Consider the following 25504-nt stretch of genomic DNA (forward strand, 5'->3'; position numbering starts at 1 on the left):
GAAAAATAGGGGACCAAGGACGCGACGGCAACAGGGGGCGGCCCGGAGCACGAAGTCCCCGTACATAGTGAAGTCCACACCATCGCAGGAGGGTTCTCGGGTGGAGGCTGTATCGCTTCTCAGCGAAGGAGATACGCGCGAACGGTGATGTCGGTAAAAGCACAGAGAACCGACGATGCCTTCGACTTAGACCTAGTCTTTACTAAGTCCGACCTAGAGGACGTTGTCCCCCATGACAACGATCCAGTGGTGATCTCAGCGGTAACCGAAGGAAGGAAGGTGCACCGTGTGTTGGTAGATCAGGGAAGCTCGGCAGACGTAATGTTCTGGACGACTTTCAACAAACTACAACTATCCCTCGACATGCTAAGGCTCTATGATGGCTGTCTATACGGTTTCGCAGGAGACCAGGTAGAGGTGCGAGGATACTTGGAGTTGAGAACCACCTTCACGGATGGCACCGCGTCACGTACAGAGAGCATCAGGTACCTTGTCGTCAACGCCTCCTCTGCTTATAATATATTGTTGAGTAGACCAACGCTAAACAGGTTAGGGGCGGTGCCGTCAATAAGGCACATGAAGATAAAGTTACCGGACCTGACGGGAAAGGTGATTACCATCAAATCAGATCAGAAGGAGGCCAAGCGATGCTACGAGAACAACCTCAAAACAAGGCGAGGGGTATCCATGGTCGCTAATGGACCACCGTATACTGAGAGGGTCCCCTTGCCCAAGGTCAGTCGCCCCAAACCCAGCGGGACCGTAGCAGAAATCACCCGCCGAACCAAATCTGATCTGTTTGGCAACTCTGGGGAAAGAGAGATTGGAGAGAGAGTCTCCAACCTAAGCACCATCCCCGACCAAACGGCGCAAGCCCCGGTTGAAAAGACCGTAGAGTCCAGAACCGGGGTAACCAGTGATGATCGACTAGGCGATCGGTTCGGCCCCCGAACAAAGACAGGGTCAGTTTCAAGGTCCTACACATAGGGGAAGCAGAGATGCTAAAAGCCTGGAAAGACACACCAGGTACAAAGGAAGGTAGCCCCACTAGTTTCACAACTGGTCTCTCCCGTCTGGACTGATCCTCCCAGAAGAACGGAGAGCCTCGCGATGAAGCATGCAGGCTTGAGGTGCTGAAGCAGGGCTCGGTTCCGTACACATGGAATGCAGCCGACTTCAAGTCTTATTTCAGTTAAGTAAGAATATTGTACATGGTATTAGAGGACACTTTTTTTTCCCTTACAAGGGTTTTTTAATGAGGTCCCCAGATAAGTTACGATTGAAATATTTTCTTGAGTTATGTACAATTCAGTTAAGAACTTGTTTTCCTTGCGTTAAAAGTCTCGTGGGCAGAGAGGTAGGTTCGCAAGAAAACACCTCCCCTCTCGAGTGAGAGCGCCAAGGTTGAACGAAATAGTTCGCCAGATAAATCCTCCTCGCCCTCGAGCGAAGTTGGGGTCAGTTAAGCATTTGTTTTCCTCGCGTTAGAAGCCTCGTGAGCGGAAAGGTAGGTTCGTAGAGAACACCTCCCCCCTTGAGTGAAAACGTCAGGGTTAAACGAAATAATAGTTTAAGATAAATCCTCCTCGCCCTCAAGCGAAGCTGAGGTCAGTTAAAAGTTAAGATAAATCCTCCTCACCCTTGAGAGAAGCTGAGGTCAGTTAATAGATAAATCCCCCTCGCCCTCGAGCGAAGCTGAGGTCAGTTAAAAGTTAAGATAAATCCTCCTCTCCCTTGAGCGAAGCTGAGGTCAGTTAATAAGTCATCAGTTAAATCCTCCTCGCCTTTGAGTGAAGTCGAGGTTAGTTAAGAATTAATTTTCCTTGCGCTAGAAGCCTTGCGAGCAGAGAGGTAGGTTCGTTAGAGAACACCTCCCCTCGTGAGTGAAGGCGCCAAGGTAAATAAAATAATTCGCCAGATAAATCCTTCGCACCTTTGAGCGAAGCCGAGGTCAATTGAGAGTTTGTTCCCCTTGCAAAGAACGCCAAGGAGGAACGACCCAATTCATAGTTAAAACCCCTCCTCACGATGAAGGGGAACATGCAACAGAATGCTAGAAGAAATGTCTTGGCGTCGGGCGCCACGACATAGTAGTTACGCAAAGACGACAAAACAACTTGCGATTTAGAAGTAAAATAGTCAGGTGTTCGAAAAAGTAAAGGTTGCACACAAATGAAAAAGAGTTCGTACATCAACCAAATACAAATCATGGGCGGACCTTGGGAACGATCTTCTCGTTTTCCATAAGGTTCGACGTAGCAAAGGGCGTAATATCCACTCCGGGGTGCGTGCAAGCAACTTGGGCGATAGCGTCTCTGAATCACTCGTCGTAAACATCAAAGACATCCCTAGTCAGCTCAGCCTCCGCTTCTTCAAACCTCTTAGCTTGTTGATGAAGCTCAGCCTCCACTCGACCCAGTTGTGCCTCACGACGGACAGACCTTTGTTCAAGCCCCGCAATCTTTGCCTTAGACTCCTCATCGGCCTCTTCCAGCTCAAAGACCCGAACCCGCAGGGACAGGACTCTTGCCTCCAGCATGGAAACCTCTTGGCGCTTGGCGTGGAGTAGTTTCAAGAGATGAACCAACTCCTCCCTCAAAGTAGCCTCGCGGGCAGCAAACGAGCGAGCTAGCAAAGAGTCCCCAGATTTAGCCCAGGACAGTAGAGCGTTGAACTGAGCGAGAAGTGCCCCGAAGTTGAAACCCAGTCTCTCCCTGGCAGCAGCTTCATCCGGATTCGTAGTCACCCCTTGCTGAAAGCCCTTGATGGTGTGTTGAAGAACAAAGGGCAGTTCAAGGACTGGAGGAGTAGAAGCACCAGTCCCACCAAGATCTGGGAGCAGAGAAACATCGGTCGTGCGACCCCGGGGCGAGACGGAGAGACCGGAGGAAGATGAATGTGAAACTGTCACCGGCATAGGCTTGAGTTTCTTGTAGATTGGCCCCTTGGCAGAATCCTCGTCTAACACGATTACCACAACTTTACCCTTGCTAGGCAGTGAGGTAGGAGACGGTTGGACGGCGGTGAGAGGGACCGAAACCCCAGGATTGGAAGGAACGGGTGAAGACGCGGTGGCGGAAAAGGCGCGGGCGTGCTAGAGAGAAGTACCTACATCCCTGGAAACCCTGTGAAGCCAAGTGAGAATATCAGTTAACCTAGCCCATTTTTCTTCGCTCAAAACCATGCCTGCATACAAAGTTCAAGAGAAATACAAAGGTAAAGCATATGAATATGCGAAGGTAGAACGTGCAAACGCGACATTACGATAACAAGAATCAGCACCTCCTAGAGTTTAGAGCTTCTTGAATCAAAAGAAACCCAGAAACGGAAGGTGATCGATGCATAGATTAATCGACATAGGCAGTTATCCAGAACCAAAATCAGTAAACAGGTTTGAATGGGAGTCAGGGTTCATACCTACAGACGATAGCGAGAGAAGGCAGAAATGCGTGAAGGAAGTGCGCGAATGCTTGAGGAAAAAGGCGAAACGATCGAAGAGTTTCAGAGAATGATGTAACAAGCAATTAGACGCGCGCATTTTCAAGAGTTTAAAAGCAAACCAAGAAGCGTAAGCGACGTTAAACCCTAGCTGTTGATCAAGACACGTGTGCACAGATAAGACAGCCCCAGAAAGACGTCACTTTGGCGCCGTATTTACATCTTGTCGCACACAGCCACGTAGGTCACCCAGGGCAAGGACTTAGCCTCTTCACTAAACGAGTCACAGCACGAGGCTGGGGGGCTTGTGTACCGACCGGTCCCCGAGCGTTGACTGACCACTGGTAATGTTGGTGCCACGTAAGCGGGTCCCATGAGCAGTGCGGGTCAGTACCCCACAAAGCACGTGCGCCAAGGAGCCAAGAGTGATCAGACATCGGTCATCAGGATGCACCGACTTGCCACTAGAGAGTGTGGAGAGGTCGAACATCGGAAACCCAGACAGTAGAGATGGGCCACGAGAAGTGGATCTTAGATCACACACCAGTTATCAGTAAGGGAGAAGCCTAGATCACGAGTGCCCATGCGTGTAGAGTGGACAACGCATTGAGGCGTGACACAAAGTATAGAGCCACTGGAAAGATATGATTCGTGAGTTGCATGCATGGCACGTGAGCAGCTAGGGTACTCCCAGAGGCGGGTGACCCCAGAGATCAGGTGCACGAGGAGGAACCCAGGTGGTCATCCCGTTAGAGTTTGCACTCCAGTTAGGGACCCCACGCGCTAGGTTTTCCAGAGAGTAAGGTAACAACAGTGCTGGGCCGCCCATCAGAAAGGCCCATTTCAGGTAAACATGAAACCCTAGTTTCAGTCTATAAATAGTAAGTTAACAAACTTGACAAGAGAGAACTCTCTTGCGCCTTAAAACACACACACAGTAGCAAGATTATACAGTTTCGGTGTTTCCTAGCCCTAGTACTGACTTAAGCGTCAGAGTGCAAACGGCCGCTAGGGCGCCCTTTGTCTTTGTGTTTCAGGTGTTCCTCACAGGAAATGCACATGCGAACGCAAGGACTCCGGACGTAAGAGTGACGTAGGCGTACGAAGGCGTTTCGAGTCAACCGGCAGGAACAGCCGCCACTTGAGGGCTCTCAATACTCACAAGATAAGACCTAAATGCTAAGAGAAATTCAAACCTCACTAACACCTCACCCGCATCCTAGGCTTGTCCTTCTAGAAACTAGGTCAAAATGCCTTCCAAAAGGGCCAGGAACAAGCTAAAATGCTACCCACACCCCCTATTATGCTAAAGGCACCTTATTCTAGCCTATGTTTGCTATTTAGACCCGTAAAGTGAGCCCAATTATTTACAACATATTTGTATCTTATAAGAAGACCAAAAGGAAGAATAGTTGGTGTGATGGTTTATGCTCAGCTCCTTTAGTGAGGTCCATGTGATCCCTGGTGGGTTTATGAATTGGTCGCTAAAATGACAGTTCACCATGTGCTTTCTCTTTTGCTTCCTTGGTCATCTTCGTAGCTACTTGGGTTGTATCATTTTCTTTTGGTCATCTTCATTCTTCCTTTACTTCCTTTTTCATTTAATTTTCGCCCTTTCATCATAATCACCATATAATTGTGTTTGTCCTTTTGCCCTCTAGAAGTGAACTTTCACACTTACTTAACCACTTGGTTAAGTTCGTGTCCAGTGGGGATCTTCTTTGGGTTCTCACCTTGCATTGATAAAAATCAAATCAATAATAGCAACTAATTAAAATGTACAATTCTAAAATCACCTCACGTCACCTTCCTAGAACCATTCTCCAAACCCAAACCCATTCATATTCTTACCCATTTTCAATGAAATCGTTTGCTGCCATGTCTTCTCTACCATTGTCAACCATCAACAACCGAGGAACTTAAGGAAGGAGAGTGAGAACTCCATCAATAGGCAAAATGTGGAGTTATATATGACGAGGGAAGGGATTAGGGAAGAAAATAATAACACCATATGTAGGTTCTTAAGTGGTCTTAATGTTGAGATAAAAGACAGAGTTGAACGTTTACCTTATAAAGATTTAAATGACTTGATTCAACTTTGCATTAAAGTTGAACAACAAATTTTGAGAAAAAAAGGAAATAAAAAACAAAGTTCATGTTATGTACCTTATGATAAGGGTGAGTTCCATATGGGGGAGAGCATATAAAAGAAACATATATAGAACCTTTCCAAAACCTAACTAAAAATGAGTACACATCACACACTCGAACTAGAGAAATTTAGTGTTTTAAGTGTCTTGGTAGAGGTCATATAGCATCCCAAAGCCCTAACAGAAAGACCATGATCTTAAGGGGTAAGGAGAATTATAATAGCCAAGATGAAGCAACAAGTGAGAGTGAAGAAACTGAGAATAAAATAAGTGAGAAAACCTATCCTTGTGAGGGTGAACTGCTCATGTTTCAACATAACCTTGACAACCAGTCTAGTCATCCATCTAAATCACAAAGAGAGAATTTTTTCATACTCATTTTAAATTTTTTGATAAAATTTGATCTCTCATTGTTGATAGTGGGTCATGTTGTAATTGTTGTAGTACTAGGCTGGTTGAAAATTTAAACCTTCCTGTTATTCCCCATTCTAAACCTTATAAACTCCAGTGGCTAACTGATGAACAGTTAACCAACAAGTGAAGGTCAAGCTATTTGTAGGCAGCTATAAAGATAAAATATTATGTGATGTAGTGTCTATGGAAGCTTGTCATGTCTTATTGGGAAGACCATGGCAATTTGATAAGAAATCCATGCATAATGGTCATACCAACGAGATTATCTTTCCACATAAAAAAATAAATATCTTTTTTATCCTTTGACACCTTCTCAGGTGTTAGATGATCAAATAAGATTAAAAAAGAAGATAAATATTGAAAAATCACTAGCTCTTCTAGAACAAAAGATGAGGTCTAAAAAGTCTAGTAATAAAAATCTTGAAAAGAAAGGGAGGAAAAGTATGGAAAAGAAAATTATGTACTTTTCTCTAATTAAATCTTATGATAAGTTGTAAAAAATAATAGAAAATCGAGAGGAATGACAACCTAATAAAATTGCTTTTTATACAACTACTGAAACTAATTCATTTGATTTGTTTGATGGCTCCAACAAATGGTCATTGGACCATGGAGGACATACATAGTTTCAAAAGCAGGAATAAGGTTGTTGTTCGAGATCAACCCTGTAGATCTGAGGACAAATCCTTTCAAGAAGGAGGGGATGTTGGCAGAGCCCCCAACCACAAGTTCTACTAGAGCAAGGATCAAGAGACTCCAAGGAGAATGCAACTCGACAAAGACTATTAGAGGGGCATTATTAGGAATCCAAGGAGAATGGAACTCCACATAGACTATCAGAAGGAAATTCTTAAGACTCCAAGGAGAATGGAACTCAACAGAGACTATCAGAGGAACTTTCTTACATATCCTAGATCTTGTTCTATTATTAAAAAAATTAGAATAGTATTTCATTTCTTATAAAATAATTTTGACCTACACAATTAGGTCAAGTAGTGTAGAATTTTGGTTTGTATTTGCCTTTAACTATGTTAGGGTTAAGATTAGGGTTTCTAAACCTATTAAGGGTTTAATTGGGCTCAATTATGACCCACCTTAAACCCTAGGTCGGTCTTCAAACCTAGAGGGTGCACATGAATCACACTGCCTTCACATGGCAAGTGTGACTAATTTTAGGCGCCACTTTTGAAACCATTTGAATTCAAATCTCCCACCCTTATTCTTGTAATTCTTGGTCGGACCTTCACTTATAAATGGAGGTGCTTGACTCTTAAAAATTAAGATAAAATATATTAGAGTTATGCTGCACATATTTCAAGCAAAACTCTCCTTGTCTCATCTCTTTAGGGTAGACACTTCTTTGATCTTTCTCTCAATTTCTTCAAGTGATTAGGCATAACCTATCACTCTCCACACTCTTCATGACACTCCTAGGAGCCAAGAGCTCTTTGCAGCTCCTCCTTGACCTCCATTCTTCATTACTTTTGCCAATCTCTCCAACAAGCCAAAAACCGAGTCAATCCATAGATGTTTCAAACTATCACTGAAGAATGATAATTCAATACAATTGGTCTTTTGATTGACTATTTTATAGAATCACTAAAGTCCTAAACTAAGGAGAATGTAAACAAGTTACAAAATCAACTACCAATATTTGGTCAGAATTGTTATAATCAACAAATTGTTCATAACTCAATATGAATCAAAATTAACGTTGATGTGATACATATAATCAAGCGTTGGAAAAAGAAAGTAAAGCTCTTTGCCCAAGCGCACAACGTGAAAAATCACGAGGCAACATTGAATTGTTTATTCAAGCTAGAGATTTGTGCATATCAACACTGAATAAAATTATTTGTCCACATCGACATAAGAAGATCCATATTAAAGTAAATGTGTATTTATTTTATTTTAATTATATTGTTGTGCTCTCAAAATTCCATCCACTTTTCTTTTGCATATATCTTTAACTTGCAAATAAATAAAATTTCAATTTATTTCATATAAATATTTTAATCTCTCTACATTTAAATATTTCATCATCAGGTATTGTTTTATATCTTTAAATAATTTTTTAAAAATATTAATACTTAAATTTATTAAACTTCAATAAATATAAAAAAAACTATGTTAAATAACTATTTTATGTCAATTAAATGCTTGTTAATTATAATTTTATTTTATTTTAAAAATAATTTTTTTAATTAATAATTTTAAAATTTTATCGACAAAGATTATAAAATAGTTTATTAAAACTGTAAGTAATAATTTATGAAAATATTACTTTATACTTCAAATGCATTATTTGAATCATTTTAGTATTTTTTATAATTTTTTACATGATTAATTATTATTATTATCATAGACATAATATTTTTTTATTTCTATAGTTTATTAAAATATTATTATTTATTACCATATAAATCATTATTAAAATAATAATAATTTATATTCTAAATTAAATTACACACTCCAAATTAATATTTGTTTCTTTTAAACAAATTTATTCTACCTGTAGTGACCCGTCCTCGGACGTTGACCAAAGTCAAAGTCAAACATATGGCGGGACCCACCAAGGCTCCAAGGAGGAGAGGCAGAGTTGACCGCTTTGGGCATCGCCAGGTGTGGGCGTCGCCAGACTTAGGCGTCGATGGTGCCACCCCCCGATACTCACGGGTAAGAAAGATCGTGGAGGGGGCGACACGCTAAGAGGCCACGCTACGGGCGAGGAGGCCTCGGGCCCCGGTACCTCAGAATAGTTATAAAGAGAAGATAAAGGTGGCTTTAAGGTCATATTCCCAGTACCAGCATGGAGTAACCTGACTCGTGAAGTACCCACGCCACCTCTGGAGAACCCCTGGGACAGATACGACTCGGGAGAGGGCCACACCCAGGGGTAATCCATGTGCATGGTACAAAAGGAAGGCAGATACACTCTTAGGGCGAGGGACTAGAGGCTGGAGCGCATGAGTTGGCACCCAGATAGTCACCCCTTGCGCCAGATGCACTTCGAAGAAGGAAGACTTACACGCTGGGATTTCCCTAAGTTGGGTTACAGCGTCGTAAGGCCTTCCACGTGGAGTTGCGCTTAAGTCTGAAAGGCCACGTGGCAGTAAGCACTGAAACCCAATGTATATAAGTTTTTTGAAAGTTTAGTGAGGTACGTTTTCACACCCTTGAATCATTTTGCTAGCGCACACACTGTACGCACGAGTGATTTGAGCACCAGAGAGAAGTTAGTTACAAAACAGTAACGCGCCTTCAGAACATCGCAGTCACGGTGTTCCAATACGGAGGTGTTTGGTGTTTTCTGCTTACTGACTTGATCGTCGGAGTGCAAACGGCCGCGAGGGCGCCCTTTGTTCTCTCTGTTTCAGGTACTCATGGTGGTGTTGGGTGAAGATCTGGAACCAAGACGAAGGTGTCCTTGTTACGCGAGTCATAGCTACGCACGAAACACGTTCTGGTCAACCGGCAGGAACACTACCATTTATTTTCTTTTTTGTTTATTATATTATTCAAAAAAACAAAACAAATGCAGCGTTTTCTATTGTTTATTTTTTTGAACCGTCCTTCCCTTTCTTTTTTGAAATTTTCCTATTAAATTTACAAACTTTAATATTTACTATTTTTATTAATTTTATGCTAACATAATTTTAAATATTTATAAATTATTATCATTATTATTATTAATTATATTATTTTATATAATTTTTTAATATTACTTATAAATTCACAATATTTTCAAATGTTATAATTAATTTATAATATTTATAAACTTTATACATGGTTTTTTAAATTATAAAAAATGCATTAGATATAATTTTTAATAGTATTAATATGTTATTATATTATAGGAATTTATTAAAGAAATCTGGATAATTTTTTAAAAAAATATTTATATATTATAGTAAATTTATTAAATATAAAAAATTAAAAAGTAAACATTACTGAGATGAAACTGAGAACGCGCATTTTAAGAGTTTTTCCTTATCAACACATAAGAGTAAATAGAGTGATGGAAGTACGATTTTATTCTCTCTCTTTTTACTTTGAACACAGCCAGCGAGAGGTTTGTCCCATTTTCACTCTTCTCTTTCTCTTAATTGGTTGGTTTCCCTAACCAAATATTATTGATTTAAGTAATTAATATTAAATAACTAAACTAATAACTATTGGTAACAATACTCTTGCAATTAACTAACTTCCTAAGAATATACCGAAAGACCAAAAAAAAAAAATTAGAAAAAAACATTCATAATTATGAAAATGTTAGCGAGAAATTAAAGAATAAAAATAAATAAATAAAAGCACAAGAAGTCCTGTAAAACCTATTTGATCGTTTCCTCCAGCATTGTACACATTAATCACCTTTTTTATATATCCTCATTTAATATGTACCTATACTATACTATATTGAATTTTTATCCTCATTTAATCTGTACCTATACTATACTATATTGAATTTGGAATAAAATATGTTTCTCGATTTTTTCTCACAAGAATTACATTTTCTTCCCTATAGGTACACATGAATTACATTATCTTCACATGGTAAGGGTGACTAGTTTTAGGTGCCAAATAATTTGAATTCAAATCTCTCACTTTTTTGCTTGTAAGTTTTGTGCAAACCTTAATTATAAATGGAGTTGCTTCACTCTTGAAAATTAAGATCAAATATATTATATTTATGTTGTCCATATGGTAAGCAAAATTCTCATTATCTCCTCTCATTAAGGTAGACACCTATTTAATCTCTCTCATTTTCTTCAAACATAACATATCACTCTCCACGCTCTTAAGAGCCAAGAGCTCTTTGACCTCCATTCTTCATTGCACCCAACAAACCATGGAAGTTTCAAGCTATCACTAAAAAATAATAATTCAATACAATTTAATATTATTAATTAAATTTATTAAACTTCAATAAATATAAATTAATTATATGTTAAATAACTATTTTAGGTCAATTAAATGCTTGTTAATTATATTTTTTTTATTTCTATAGTTTATTAAAATAATATTATTTATTACCATATAATTTTTAAATATTTTTAAACTATTATTAATTATAGTATTTTATATATTTTTTAATATTACTTATAAATTTAAAATATTTTCAAATAATATAACTAATTTATAATATTTATAAACTTTATACATGTTTTTTTTTTAATTATAAAAAATGTATTACATATAACTTTTAATAGTATTAATATATTATTATAATATAGGAATTTATTAAAGAAATCTGAATAATTTTTTTAAAAAATATTTATATATTATAGTAATTTTATGAAATATAAAAAACAAAAAAATTACTGGAATGAAATTGAAAACGCACATTTTAAGAACACGTTTCCCGTAAAAAAGTGACGATGGAATTAAGATTTTTTTGTTTTTAATTTTGGGAGAAATTCCGTACATATTAGTTGGTTTCACTCTTCTCTTTCTTTTAATTTGCTTCCCCAACCAAGTATTATTGATTTAAGTAATTAATATTAAATAACTAAACTAATAACTACTGGTTTGAAATCCTAACACTACTCTTACCATTAATTAACTCCCTAAAACTATAGCATTTGTGTTACAGGAAGATCCAACCTAAAAAAAACACATTGATAATTATTAAAATGATAGCAAAAAACAAAAATAAAAAACAAATAAATAAATAAATAAAGCACAGAATCTCCTGTAAGACTGTTTAATCGCTCCCTCAAGCATTTTACACATTAATCAGCTCTTTTTATGGTTATTTGCCTATAAATTTATAATACATCTAGTTTGAAATTATTTGAAGTCATTTATATATTTTACATCGAAACGAAATTGAGATTTCAAACATAACTAAACCAATGTACTGATCTATTGAGCAATTAAGAAAAAATAATTACATTGCTTCGTGCATACGTCTCTTCATCATTTCATTATATAACATCCCTTATCATCATCACATATACCTGTGCTCTATTTTCTCCCAACAAGTGTCTTATGTCTAAGTTGCTTCTACTTTAAGCTATAGTTGGTGCAACTGCCTTAAGTATATGGCCAAATAATTGAAATGCATCTAAATGATAAGCATGCACTTCAATATGTTTAGTTTTTAGTGACACCTAAACTTGTATTATTGCTAGTACTATGAGTTTGGAAATATTAACTCAACTTAGATTTTCGATCATCCATTTACTGTACTTAAACTGTGAATGCAATATAAGTATTTGGATGATGACATCAAAATTTTATCTTATACATGTTGTAAGTGGGTTGTAAGTGTGATCTATGCTTCGATTTAGTAATAATTGAATTTTTTTTATGTGTAATAATAAAGTAAAATTTAAAATTTTCACGGTTAAACATATACTTGATCCTATCATGTTTAAAATAATAATTACTTAATAAAAAATAATTAAGTACATTTATTATTTACTACAAAAATAATTAAAAATAGTAAAAGAACTAAAAATTATTCCACATTTTCAATTCAATGAGTTTCTCTCTTACTATATATATTTGAATGAAATTTATTTCTAAGAAAATTATTTATACATAAACTAATTATAAAATTTCTCACATAATTTTTCTAAATTTTTGTTTATTATTTATGCATGTGCAGGTTGTGCATGAAGTTGGGAACAGGATTGTAAGATTGTTGTTTACGGTAACATGCAGAAAATGGGTAAAACAAAACTGGACATTAAAGTCAGTTGGAAGTTAAATTCCTTTGGTTTCTTTTAACTTAATTTAAGGGTATTTACTTAATGCTTTAGGCTTTTATTTCACTAAAAAAGAAAATGGAAAACCAGGAAAAAAAAAAGCCCTCTAATTTAAGTGTGGCTTGTCCCCTTCTAGCGCAAATAAACCCTCTTCTCTCCTTTTCTCTCTCACCGAGACTCCACTCAAAACCATAACTTCTCTCACTTTTTTCCTCAAACTCCTATACTTTCTCACTCACTAATTTTCTTCACTTCTTTCGTCACGTCGTCATCCCCTTCTCCATTCTAACCTAAACCTTAAAATTTAATCTTCAAAAGAAGACAAACAAAATCAAAACACAACAAAAATAACTCCTTTTCTTACATTCGTGACAATGGAATCACCCAACTCTTCCCCCATTTTCCCACAATTCACCCTTGACACCAGCAAAAACAATAACCCTGACCACTTCATTGTCGAGGACCTCTTGGATTTCTCCAACGACGATGCTGTAATCGCCGACTCCATATTCGATTCTCTCCCCGTCAATTCCACCGACTCTTCCAACGTCACCGCCGTTGATAGCTGCAACTCCTCCTCTTTCTCCGGCTACGACCCCCATACCATTCCCGACATTGGTAGCCGGAATCTCTCCGACGGTCATTTTTCCGGTGACCTATCCGTACCGGTATAGCACATTATATTGGTTATATCAAGTTGTAACATTATAATAATAATAATTATTATTATTATTACTATTATTATTATTACCATTATTATTATTATTTATTACATTAGTTATTACTCCATCTCAGAATCATTGACCAAACCAACACATTTCACAACCTCACAACATAACCCATGGGTAACGCACAAAGCCTGCATTACAATTTGACCATCTTTATCTCCCTTAAAATCGCTAACTTGTGTAAACACATACATCACAATCAGTTTGTCCTTCTTATCGTTCCAATAATTTCAGGAAAAGCTTAACAGAATTATCCACATTTTACGGTCCATTAAATACTTTTCTTACAATCATTCCTCCAGTTATTACATTTTTTTAGACATTGAAAACTTTTCCCTAGCTATGACGAACGTAATGAACGCTACAATAACTGCTCCACAAGTTAAACGTGCAAGAATTTAATGTATGTAACAAATTCTTAAATTATATATTATTACGCAATATGCATAATTTTTGTTATTTCATCTAAATTTGAAAGCAGTATGATGATATAGCAGAGCTAGAATGGCTTTCGAATTTCGTCGAGGAGTCTTTTTCCAGCGAGGACCTGCAGAAGATGCAGCTGATATCGGGCATGAATGCGAGAAACGACCACGTATCAAAGGCCCGCGGGTTCCACTCCGAGCCCACAAGAAGCGGGTTTCACTCTGAGCCCACCAGAAACAACCCGATATTCAATTCGGAAGTGTCGGTTCCAGCCAAGGCCCGTAGCAAAAGGTCCCGCGGGCCCCCATGCAACTGGGCCTCGCGCCTCCTCGTCCTGTCCCCAACGACGTCGTCGTCTTCAGACTCTGAGATCGTTGTTCCTGTCCCCACTCCTCCCTGCACAAAAAAGCCCGCAAAGGCAACACCGAGAAAGAAGGACAGCGGCGATGGCAGTGGAGGCGACGGACGAAGGTGCCTGCATTGCGCCACGGACAAGACACCACAGTGGCGAACCGGGCCAATGGGCCCAAAGACACTGTGTAACGCGTGTGGAGTGAGGTACAAGTCGGGGCGGCTGGTGCCCGAGTACCGGCCCGCGGCAAGCCCAACGTTTGTTCTGACAAAGCACTCGAACTCGCACCGGAAGGTGCTGGAGTTGCGAAGACAAAAGGAGATGGTGCGGGCCCAGCAGCACCAGCAACAACAGTTCCTACAACACCATCATCAGAACATGCTGTTAGATGTATCCAACAGTGAAGATTACTTGGTCCACCAACACATGGGACCCGATTTCAGGCAGCTTATCTAGTATGTGCTAGAGTAGGACAGCTGCGATGGAGCATCCAGTAATTTAATTTGTAGCAGAGTTATTATACGTTCTTTAGGTCATTCTAATTTCTTATTGTTTCTTTCTTTTACATCCTAGTTCCATTAGGGAATGGTTTTTCCCTGATTCATAATTTTTGAGTTTATGTAGACTGCACTCATGGTCACTCTAATATTTCTTCAACCCGTTTTTCCTTCACCCATATTTTCCAAACCTTATTTTCTCTACCTCGTTCTTTCTCTTGTTATTTGATATTTATTTCTACCAACTTTTCCATAAACGTTTTTAAGAATAAAATAAAAAAAATTATTTCATAAATTAAAATTAATTATGTATAAGTTAATGTATAGAAGATATATTTCAAATAGTTTATCCAAATTTTATTTTTAATTTTTACATGAACTAATTTTAACAAATTAATTTTGTTTTTATAATTTTTTTCAAAGTTCTTATATAGAAAGAGTTTAAATAAATTTACGAATATAATAATAAGTTCTTATATAGAAAAAAAAAATTTAATATTGGTTTTTATAATCTCTATATTTGTATTTAACTTCTAATTTAGAAGTAATTCAAATTTAAAAGATTAAAATCACACATAAATTAAGGATTTAATAAAACAAATATATTTTTAAAAAGTACACGATCAAAGTACCTTTCACATAATTTAGTAAACAAATGTAATAAATAAGAAAACAAATTAAACTGTTATTTTTTTACTATCAATTTATGTGTTATGCACATGCCCACATATTTTATTATTGAACAAGTGGGCTGAAGCACAACACATTTTCCACCTCATATTTCTAAATGTCATTGTTCTGACTGATATAACTCCACCAAATAATGAGGGTGACATGACTTTTGTTTGTTTCTTACTTCATAAATATTTATTGTTTTTCATGGAGATGGTTATATAACATAAGAAGCTCATGGTTTTCATTATATATGTCCTCGTAAATTCTGACTTAAATTTAGGTTTTTTTTTTCTATTAAACCAAATTTATAAGTTGTTTATGATTTTGTATATTTATGTAGAGAGTTAGAATTCATGTATGTGCTTGTGGTGTTACCACCGGACCCAAAATTATAGTTTATAGGATGTAACACTTTCTATTTAAGAGTGTAACAACCAAAGAGTCGTGATTCAATTATAATTTAACCCACTTGGTCTTCACCATGGGATAATTGACTTACTTGCAACAATCTTTTCTTGAGAAATTGTTTCACTAGGAATCAAACTCTTCGATTGTGACTCGATCCATCTAACATATACCACAGGACAATTGTGCAACATGCAATAATGTCCCTCTAAAAAATTGTCTCACTAGGTATCAAACTCATGACCTTAGTTGTAATACCAATTGTTAGATCAAACACTTATTACTAGTCTAAAAGATTTAGCTGGTAGTTAACTCTTTCTACTTCATAGTGTAATGTTCCTGTCGGTTGACTCGATTGCCTTTGTACGTCTACGACGATTACACGCCCAATTATCTCTGCCTTCGTTCGTGCCTTTCTTCGATCAAACATCTAAACATGCAAAGACAAAGGGCACCCTTGAGGTCGTTTGCACTCCGATGCTCAAGTCAGTTTTGGCTAGGAAACACCAAAAAGTAAGTTGTGAAAAGCTCTCTGTTTTATTTGTGTGTATTAGCGTAAAAGATGCGTAAGAATTTTCGTCCCTTATTAGGTTTGTTATTGCCCTTTATATACTCTAGGGGAGCCGCTGTTTCCGCTAACCACAATTAGGATTACTCAGGGTGTGCCTTAGCGCCGCTATCACCCATTCTTAGGGCAATCTAGCGCGTAAGGCTCCCTTACTGGAGTGCATCCTCTGACGGGATGACCACCTGGGTACCAACTTGTACACCTAATCTCTGGGGCCATCCGTCCTGGGGGGTGTCCTAGCTGTTCACGTGCCATGCATGCAGCCTACCCCTGGAACGCAACCCTAATGGGCCTTAGCGCTTCCAGCGGCTCTTTACTTGTGTCGCGCCTGAATGCGTTATCCACACCACACGCATGAGCTCTCTGGGACCTAGGACCCCGCCCTTCTCTTTGGATGATTTACTGATAATTGGTGTATGGTCTGGAGCCCACCTCTCGTGGCCCAGCTCTTCTTTTTAAGTCACCGATGTCCGATGTCTCATCGCCCTCACTATATTACCGAGGACACGTCAGCACATCCTGATGACCAATGCCTGAGCACTCCTCGACACCCTAGGCGTGCCGCCTGCAAGGCACTGGCCCATGCCGCTCGTGGGACCTAGCTTAAGTGGCCCCACGTCAACTAGCAGTCAACGACGTCCAAGGACTGGTCGGTACACAAGCCCCCCAGTCTCGAGGTGTAACTTGTTCAGTGAAGAGACTTAGTCCTCGCCTCTGGCGACCTACGTGGCTTTGTGCGACGGGACGTGAACAGTGCACTAAAGTGACACTTCTATGTGCCCGTTTTAATCTGCGCACATGTGTCTTGATCAACGGCCAAAACTTAATGCCGCTTGCGCTTCTTAGTTTACGTTGAGCATTCAAAAACACGTGCTTCAATCACTGTTCCATCATTTTCAGAAACTCTTGCGATTGCTTCACCTTCTTCTTCAAACGTTCTCGCTTCTCTCTTGCAAAAAACCAGATCTTTCAACTCTCATCAATAAAAGGTATGATTTTTATCCATTGATCACCCTTATCTTCTGATTTCGCTACTTGATAACTGCCTGGGACTGTTTAAATTCCTTGCGTTTTATGCTTTCTCGGCTTTTTCCTCTGCTCCCCCTTTGTTTCTCCGTTTTTCTGGGTTTCTTCGAGTCGCGCCATCATCTTCCACTAAACCTTCATTTCTTCCTTCTTTTTCTCTTTTGTTAGCTTTCTCCTTCAAATGGCTCGAACAAAAACCACTTCCAATCCTCCTCCCAACGTAGATTACAAAGCCCTGTACCCCTGGGCCTCCGAGGACCTCCTCGCTGAGACCTCTAGCTTCACCTCCGGCAAAAGTGTAAAAGCCTACATGGATGGTGAGCCTGACGACAAAGGTCGTGTCTTTGGGAGGGAGCACGACGCCTACGTGAGCGTCATACCCTGCAATGCGGGCGAACCCGTATGCGTTGATGATTGCGCGTCTCCTGAAGAACCTCCCTTCTTCTTTATGTATTCCACCGTCTTCAAACGGGTAAGGGTTTGTTTGCCTTTGACGGGATTCAAACGCGCCTTGCTTACCGAAGTGGACGTGGCTCCTGCCCAGCTACATCCCAACAGCTGGGCCTTCATTAGGGCGTTCACCATCTTGTGCAACCATTTTGGCCACACTCCTTCGATGGATGCCTTCCTGTACTTCTTCGAAGCAAAAAGCCTCGGGAAAAGGTTGTGGTTGAGCTTCAATGGAGTGGCTGGGCGGGTCCTCCTCACTCTCTTTCAACAATCTTATAAGGGCTTCAGGAAGAAGTTCTCAAGGTGACCCCAGCAGCGTCCACGACCTCACCCTCCTAGATGGCTTTCCCCTCTATTGGGTGGGAAAACTTGCACTCAAGAAGTCTGGAGGACCTAACCCCACAAGATAGGGAAGTTTGTGAATTCTTCTTCAAACTGGGGGCGGTCTTTGACACTGTCGAGCTGATCAAGTTTTGAATTTTACCCTGCCTCCCTCAAGAAACGCATCGGTACTTCTCATTTCTTCGCCTCCGCTTATTCTGTGCATGATTATCTTTGCTTGTCTATTGTTGTTAGCTGTCTTTAGTTTCTTATGTCCTGTTGCTTACTGCATCATGTCGTTTCTCTTGCGCAACGATGGTGCTCAACGAAGAAAAGAGGGTGAGGTTGGTTGATGCCCTTGCTCGCTGCCAAGGGGCGACGAGTGGCACTGGCGCTTCAGCTCCTTCCGCTCCTATCGCTACGATCCCACTCGCCACCGCCCAAGCCTCGCCCATGCTGACCCCCCTTAGGAAGAACAAGGGCGTGGTAGCTACTGATTTGGACGAGGACGAGGACATCGGGGAAGGCATCGTCTTTAAGAGACAAAGGGTTGTTGATGCGGTGACCTCACACTCGTCCACCGCGTCGTAGATGGGCAAGTTGTGCCTAGGGTGCCCCCCTCTTAGCTTGTATTTGGTCTTCCCACGAACAATCTTCTCTGTATTTATAAATACTTGGTTTGTTTCAACTGTCTGAACTGTTTAGCTGCTTTAAATCTTTAACTTCTTGAACTGTTTTCCCAATCTGACTTGTTGAATGCTACGCTTTACCTTGCTTTGACTTGCATTCTTCATGCTAGCGCATCTAACAACGCCTTCGACGAACACCTGAACCTTAGGTAGAACGCTTTCCTGCCCCCGCCCTACTGTATATTCCTCATTAGGCAGCAGGGGTTTTGCGTACTAACCTGCAACCGAACTCACCCTCATACACAAAGGTGAGGGAATTTCTGGTGGTCACTATTCGAACCTGCTTCGTAAGGCATGGGCAAGAGAGACCTTCTAACTGACCTCACTCCTATCTTACTGATCAAGGAGACGCTTTACTAATGCCATTGGCGAGCCGTGTTGTCCTCGCCTCAGCGTTCTTGCTCAAGGAGGAGGCGCACTTCGCGCTATCCCGCATCGAGCTTCTGGGCCCAAGGAGAAATTTGTGTCTGCTCCCTACCAGTCTACCATGGGTCTGGGGAGAACTCACCTTGTGGACCACACTGTCTCCGTTACGGTGCTCTCACTCGAGAGAGGGGGAGTTCTCTACGAACCATCCTGCCCAGTCTCGAGACTTCTAGCCCGAGGAGGAACTCGTAACTGACCTCGTCCCTACTTAAAGTCAGGGGAGGATTTAACTGTGAACATCACTGATTTGCCTTGGCGTTCTCACTCGAGGGGGAGGTGTCCTCTGCGAACCTACCTTTACCACACTCGGGGCTTCTAACCCAAGGGACAACTTATGACTGACCTCATGAAAGAGGATTTCTCTTATGAACCTTACTGTTCTCGGCCTTGGTGAATTTACGCGAGGGGGAGGCTCACTGAGGAACCATACTATTCCCGACCTTAGCGTCTCACTTCAAGGGAGAGACTTACTTTAACTGTCGAACCATACTATTCTCGGCCTTGGCGAATTTACTCAAAGGGAAAGGCTTACTGAGGAATCATACTACTCCCGACCTCAACGTCTCACTTCAGGGGAGATGTTCATTTTAACTGTCGAACCTTACTATTCTCGGCCTTGGTGAATTTACGCGAGGGGGAGGCTCACCGAGGAACCATACTACTCCCGACCTCAGCGTCTCACTTCAGGGGAGAGGTTCATTTTAACTGTCGAACCTTACTATTCTCGGCCTTGGTGAATTTACCCGAGGGGGGAGGCTCACTGAGGAACCATACTACTCCCGACCTTAACGTCTCACTTCAAGGGAGAGGTTCATTTTAACTGTACTGCACAACATGTACTTCAACTGAATAACTGGATTTATTGGGTGACCTCATTAAACATCCTCACAAGGAATAGAGTGCCCCCTGGAAATGCATACAATGCAAATAACTTAACTTGAAACAACACTTTAGATTAACCGCGTCCCGAATACTAGAGGTCGCCCCACTCCCCAATCATTCTGAGTCATTGCACGTCATCCCCAAGGGCCTCTGTCAGTCCACTCGGAGGGCGGCTGGTTCTCTGATTGACCCGGGCGGGCTTCCTCTCGGGGTGAATGCCTTTCCTCTCGGGGGCCGAGTGGTGACAACACTCACTGCGCCCTTCATTATGAGGTTGTTCTTGTAACACCTCTTCGGTTCCTTCTGATCAGACTTAATAGTGATCACCGTGCCTCCTAGAGAGGGCAACTTCATCTTCAAGTGCCTGGTTGAGGCGATCGCTCCCACCCAGTTCAACACAGGTCTACCCAACAACATGTTGTATGCTGACGGGGCGTCGACGACAAGGTATTTGACGTTTGCAGTGCACGAAGACACGTCATCAGCGAAGGTAGTTCTGAGCTCTAGGTGCCCACGCACCCTTACCAGGTCCCCAGCGAAACTATACAAGCAACCCGTGTAAGGTCTCAACTGGTCTGGGGATAGTTGTAACTTGTTGAAGGTTGACCAAAACATTACGTCGGCCGAACTCCCTTGGTCGATGAGGACACGATGCACCCTTCTCCCTGCTGTTACTACTGAAATCACCACGGGGTCATTGTTGTGCGGCAAGACACCCCGGAGATCGGCCCTGGTGAAGACGAGATCGACGTCGGGGACCAGATTTGTCTCTTGGACCCCTATCGCCATCACCTCTCGTGCATATTTCCTCCACTGGGAGGCAGTGTATCCTCCTCCTGAGAACCCTCCAGAGATGGTGTGAACCTCGCCATGAATAGGTACATGTAATAACTCAGTGCCATAATTGGATTGCGACTTAACCCTTATGATCTCCGTCATAGGACAATTAATGTCACCTGCAATACGTGGGACTTTAATTTATAAGTTTACAAATTAAATTCATAAAGGTAGTGTGTACTCTATTCAAAGTTTTAGGCATACAAAATTGTTGAGGAAAAATCCAAACACCATATGGTTTTAATTAAGTGTTGAAAACACCCAAGTTCAAATATGATCATGCATCATCTGTAACACAATTGATGCTCAACAACAAATCATGCAAAATGCAAGTGTTGCATTTGACAGATGAAACATCATGAAGTATTTTCTTATGTATAATAAATCACATATAGATCAGGTGAGAAGTGAATTAAACATCAAACAATACGTGCATATTATTCTAGCCAAGAGAGAGATGTCTCCTTACTAAAGCATATAGATATGCCAAAAACAGTGGTTTCTAGCCCTAAAGTGTTGTGTTTTGATTATCAGTCTCCACTTCTCTTTATGCTGGGGGTTTCTTTTTGTTTCCTCATCACATTAAATCGTAATAACTCTAATCCCACATATCTGCCAATTACCATGATTTCCTCCTCGTCTCTCATAAATACTGTGATCGAGAATGATGCGCCCATAAGTACTAATGAGCTCGACCAATAACCCTACAACCCCTCAGCCTCTGGTAAAAGCCAATAAGGCTTAAAAGCTATCAGGAACATTCACTTTATAGATACCCAACAGGCTCGACCCATAACTCTACAGTCTCTCAGCCTTTAGCGAAAGCCAATGAGGCTTAAAAGCTATCGGTAATGCCTCTTTCAATTTAACCCTTCCGAGCCTTGGCGGTTATTACATGTGAACATCATCCCACTTCTCCCTCGAGGCCTTCGTTGATTCCCGCACCTCATTATTACCTACGCCACCTCTTCTTCTGCATTAAATGTTGAAGTGATGTTTCTACTTTCCACGCGTCACTTTCTAATTGGCAGAATTCAAATTTCGTTCCTTTTCCCTACCTTATTTTTCTTTTTCTCTTTTATTAAAAAATACTTATATAACTCGAACTATACACCTTGACAAAATATGAATGAATCTCTATTAACACATTACGAACATTTCGTCACCTACAACATTTCATCAAGTTTTTCACATGAATGAGGTTTTTTAAACCAATCATTGTCGGCACCTCCTCAAGCTCTTCACCTGAATGAGGAGTTTTTTTGTACCTCATCAAACTCTTTGAATGAGGATTTTTTAATCAATCGTTGTCGGAACCTCATAAAACTCTTTGGATATTTTTAATCGAGGGTTTTTTACTATTGTATTTTGTTATAACTTAAAATTAAATATTTTGATGATTAATTTGGACTTTTATTTATAATTTTAATTAAAATAGTTTGATGTTTTATTTTAGTTTTTAGTGTTATTCCATTATCAAGTTATATTTTTAATATTATAATTATTAGAAGTTGTTCTTGTCTGTTGACTCGATTGCTGGTTGACTCTAACGACGATCACACGCCCGCCTGTCTCTTCCTCGATTCTTGTTTTCCTGAATCGAAACATTGTGTACCTGCAAAGACAAAGGGGGCCCCCTAGAGTCCGTTTGCACTCCGACGGTCAAGTCAATACTGGGGCTAAGAAACAATATGTGAGTGTAATAGTTCTAATCTCAGAAATTGTGTACCTTGTGGGTTTTTTTACTACCCTTTATATAGCCTAGGGTTTCTTCTATTTCCGTTACTCGCATTTAGGGTTTCTGGAGGAATGCCCTTGCGCCGCTATTACCTAATCTTAGTGTAATCTAGCGCGTAAGGCTCCCCTTGCTGGAGTGCAACCTCTCACGGAATGGCCACCTGGGTACCAACTTGTGCACCAAATCTTTGGGGTCATCCGTTCTGCGGGTGCCCTAACTATCACGTGCTATGCATGCAGCTTCCCATGGAAACCCTAACCTTTACGGACATTCGTGGCTTCCAAGACTCTTTTACTCGTGTCGCGCCCAACTGTGCTATCCACACCACACGCATGAGCACCATGTGACTTAGGCTCTTCTTCCTTTGTTCCTTTCAAATTTCTTGCTGGCAGATTTGTCCCTTGTTTGATTGTCTGGACAATCTGTTTTGATATGTCCTGTTTTGCCACATCCAAAGCAAGTATATTTAGAGGAATTTAAATCATTGGGTTTAGGATACCTTCTTTTCTGCTGGTTCCTATTTTTGCTTTTCTTCCTCAGAAATTTGCTGAATCTTTTTGTAAGAAGGTTGATTGTATCATCATCTTCAGCATCTTCCTTTTCTTCCTTGATCTCATCCAATTCAGTTGCTTTCAGTGCCAAACCTTTGGGTTTCCTCTCTGTTGTTTCCTGTTCTTTAAGTCTTTTAAGCTCTAACTCATGCTCCATCAGCTTTCCAAACAGTGCAGTAGTTCCCAATTTTGACAGATCACGGCTTTCAGAGATAGCTGTCACCTTTGGTTGCCAGCTTCTGTTGAGGCACTTCAGTATCTTTATGTTGAGCTCCTCTTTATCAAATTCTTTTCCCAAGCCTGTGAGGTGATTCACAATGTGGGTGAATCTCTTTTGCACATCAGCAATGTTCTCTCCGGGTTGCATTCTGAACAGCTCATACTCTTGGATGAGTGCATGTTTCCTTGATCTTTTTACATCCTCAGTCCCTTCATGAGTCACTTCTAAGACTTCCCACATCTCCTTTGCTGACTTACATTGAGATATTCTGAAGAACTCGTCCATTGTCAATGCAGAAGTTATTATATTCTTGGCCACCAGATCATGTTGAGCTTTTCTCCTTTCAGTATCACTCCACTCTGACCTTGGCTTTTCAACTTGTTCATCTTTGACAATCTGCATTGGCACATAAGGTCCATTGACCACAGCTTCCCAAATTAATGCATCAATGGATTCCATAAAAATTCTCATTCTGACTTTCCAAAATGCATAATTCAATCCATTAAACATAGGTGGTCTATTTACAGCAGAACCCTCAGCAAAAAGCACATTAAACTCAGACATTTTTACAAACAACTTGATTAAACTACAAGTCCCAGCTCTTGATACCAATTGTTGGGTTTAATAGTGCCAAAGTTCAAGAGGGGGGGTGAATTGACCTTTTAAAACTTTCTCGCAGAAACAGTGTTTAACACAGTTTTACAGAAAATAAATCGATTTATGTGAAAATGAACAGATTTATTTCAGCACTGTTTTTGTTTGAAAAGCTTTTAATTCAGCAAGGTTAATCTCAAGATTATGCAGATAAAATTTCCAGATGCACACACACAGAGATCAGATTGAAAAGCAGTGTAACACAAAAAACAGCAAACCTTAATTTCAATTCGTGTGATTTAGGTTCAGTTAAGAGCTTGACAATTAGTGAGACAATCTATTGCACACACCCTGTTTTATTAGCCTTTAACAGATTATCAGTGTTCTTATTGAAACCAAACAGTTTTTCAGAAATCAAGAACAATGAAACCCAGAACAGCAAGCTTCAACTTTAAGCAATTTGTTTAAGGTTCAATTAATAGCATTGACAGTTTCTTAAGCAGCCTATCACAGTCAGTCTGTTCAAATGGTTTTTAGCAGATTGTATACGTTCTTATCAGATTAAAACAGCTTTTTCAGAAACCAAGAACAGTATGCACAGTGCCCAGAAAGAACCGATTTATTTTCAATTGAACAGATTTATTTCTTTGCTGTTTTATCAATTATGCAGAAACGAAATTGCAGAGAGAGAGAGAGAATGAACACAAGCAATTATACTGGTTCACTCAACCTGAGCTACATCCAGTCTTCACCAACAACAGGTGGAATTCACTAACACACAGTACAATCAAGTACACTTCCCACTGTTCTTGAAACCTACAAGAACTTAGGTACTCTTGCTGAAAAAACCTATTTCAGCACTCATACACACACATCCACTCTCCAAGAACACCTATCAAGAAGAGGATTCAACCAAACTTTTACAAGTAATAAGAAGTGAAACGACTACACCTGATTGAGGTAGCAAAGATCAGCCTTAAACTAGTAGGCAAGATTGCTAGAACAGTAGCTGCACCTCACACCAAGCTTTTGGAACCAAACCAAGAACAAGCACTTTGTGATTTTCGAAATCTTTGAAGAACAAATGCTAATCCTTGAAAACACTTAACTCTCTGCTGTCAAAACTTGTTTTTGCAAATGTATAAACTGTTTGAATCGTTGTTAATCTCAGAAAACAAGTTTGCATTTTATAGAAAGCCAGCTTATAACAGATTTTTGAAAAACAGTTAAAGCTGTTATAAAATGAACAGATTGAAAATAAAATGAACAGATTTATTCTCAAAAAGCAGTTAGAGAAACTGTTAAGTGAGGAGACTTAGTCAACCATTCTGGTGCAGAGATAAAACTGAAAACGTTTAAGCTTGTCATGGCACCAGAGAGAAAAAGAATCTATTCATTTACAGA

The 25504-nt window shown here is 40.0% G+C and overlaps 1 protein-coding gene across 1 annotated transcript; it reads left to right on the plus strand.

Moving 5' to 3' along the window:
* Window positions 1-12878: 12878 nt before the first annotated feature.
* LOC137827090 (GATA transcription factor 12-like) lies at window positions 12879-14895 on the plus strand. Its single transcript, XM_068633301.1, has 2 exons — window positions 12879-13383; window positions 13925-14895. Exons 1-2 carry the CDS (start codon window positions 13090-13092, stop codon window positions 14675-14677), a joined length of 1047 nt encoding a protein of 348 aa, XP_068489402.1. The 5' UTR covers window positions 12879-13089; the 3' UTR covers window positions 14678-14895.
* The last annotated feature ends 10609 nt before the right edge of the window (window positions 14896-25504 follow it).

The sequence above is a fragment of the Phaseolus vulgaris genome, chromosome 8 (assembly GCF_000499845.2).
Source record: "Phaseolus vulgaris cultivar G19833 chromosome 8, P. vulgaris v2.0, whole genome shotgun sequence".
In the NCBI taxonomy this organism is placed as follows: domain Eukaryota; kingdom Viridiplantae; phylum Streptophyta; class Magnoliopsida; order Fabales; family Fabaceae; genus Phaseolus; species Phaseolus vulgaris.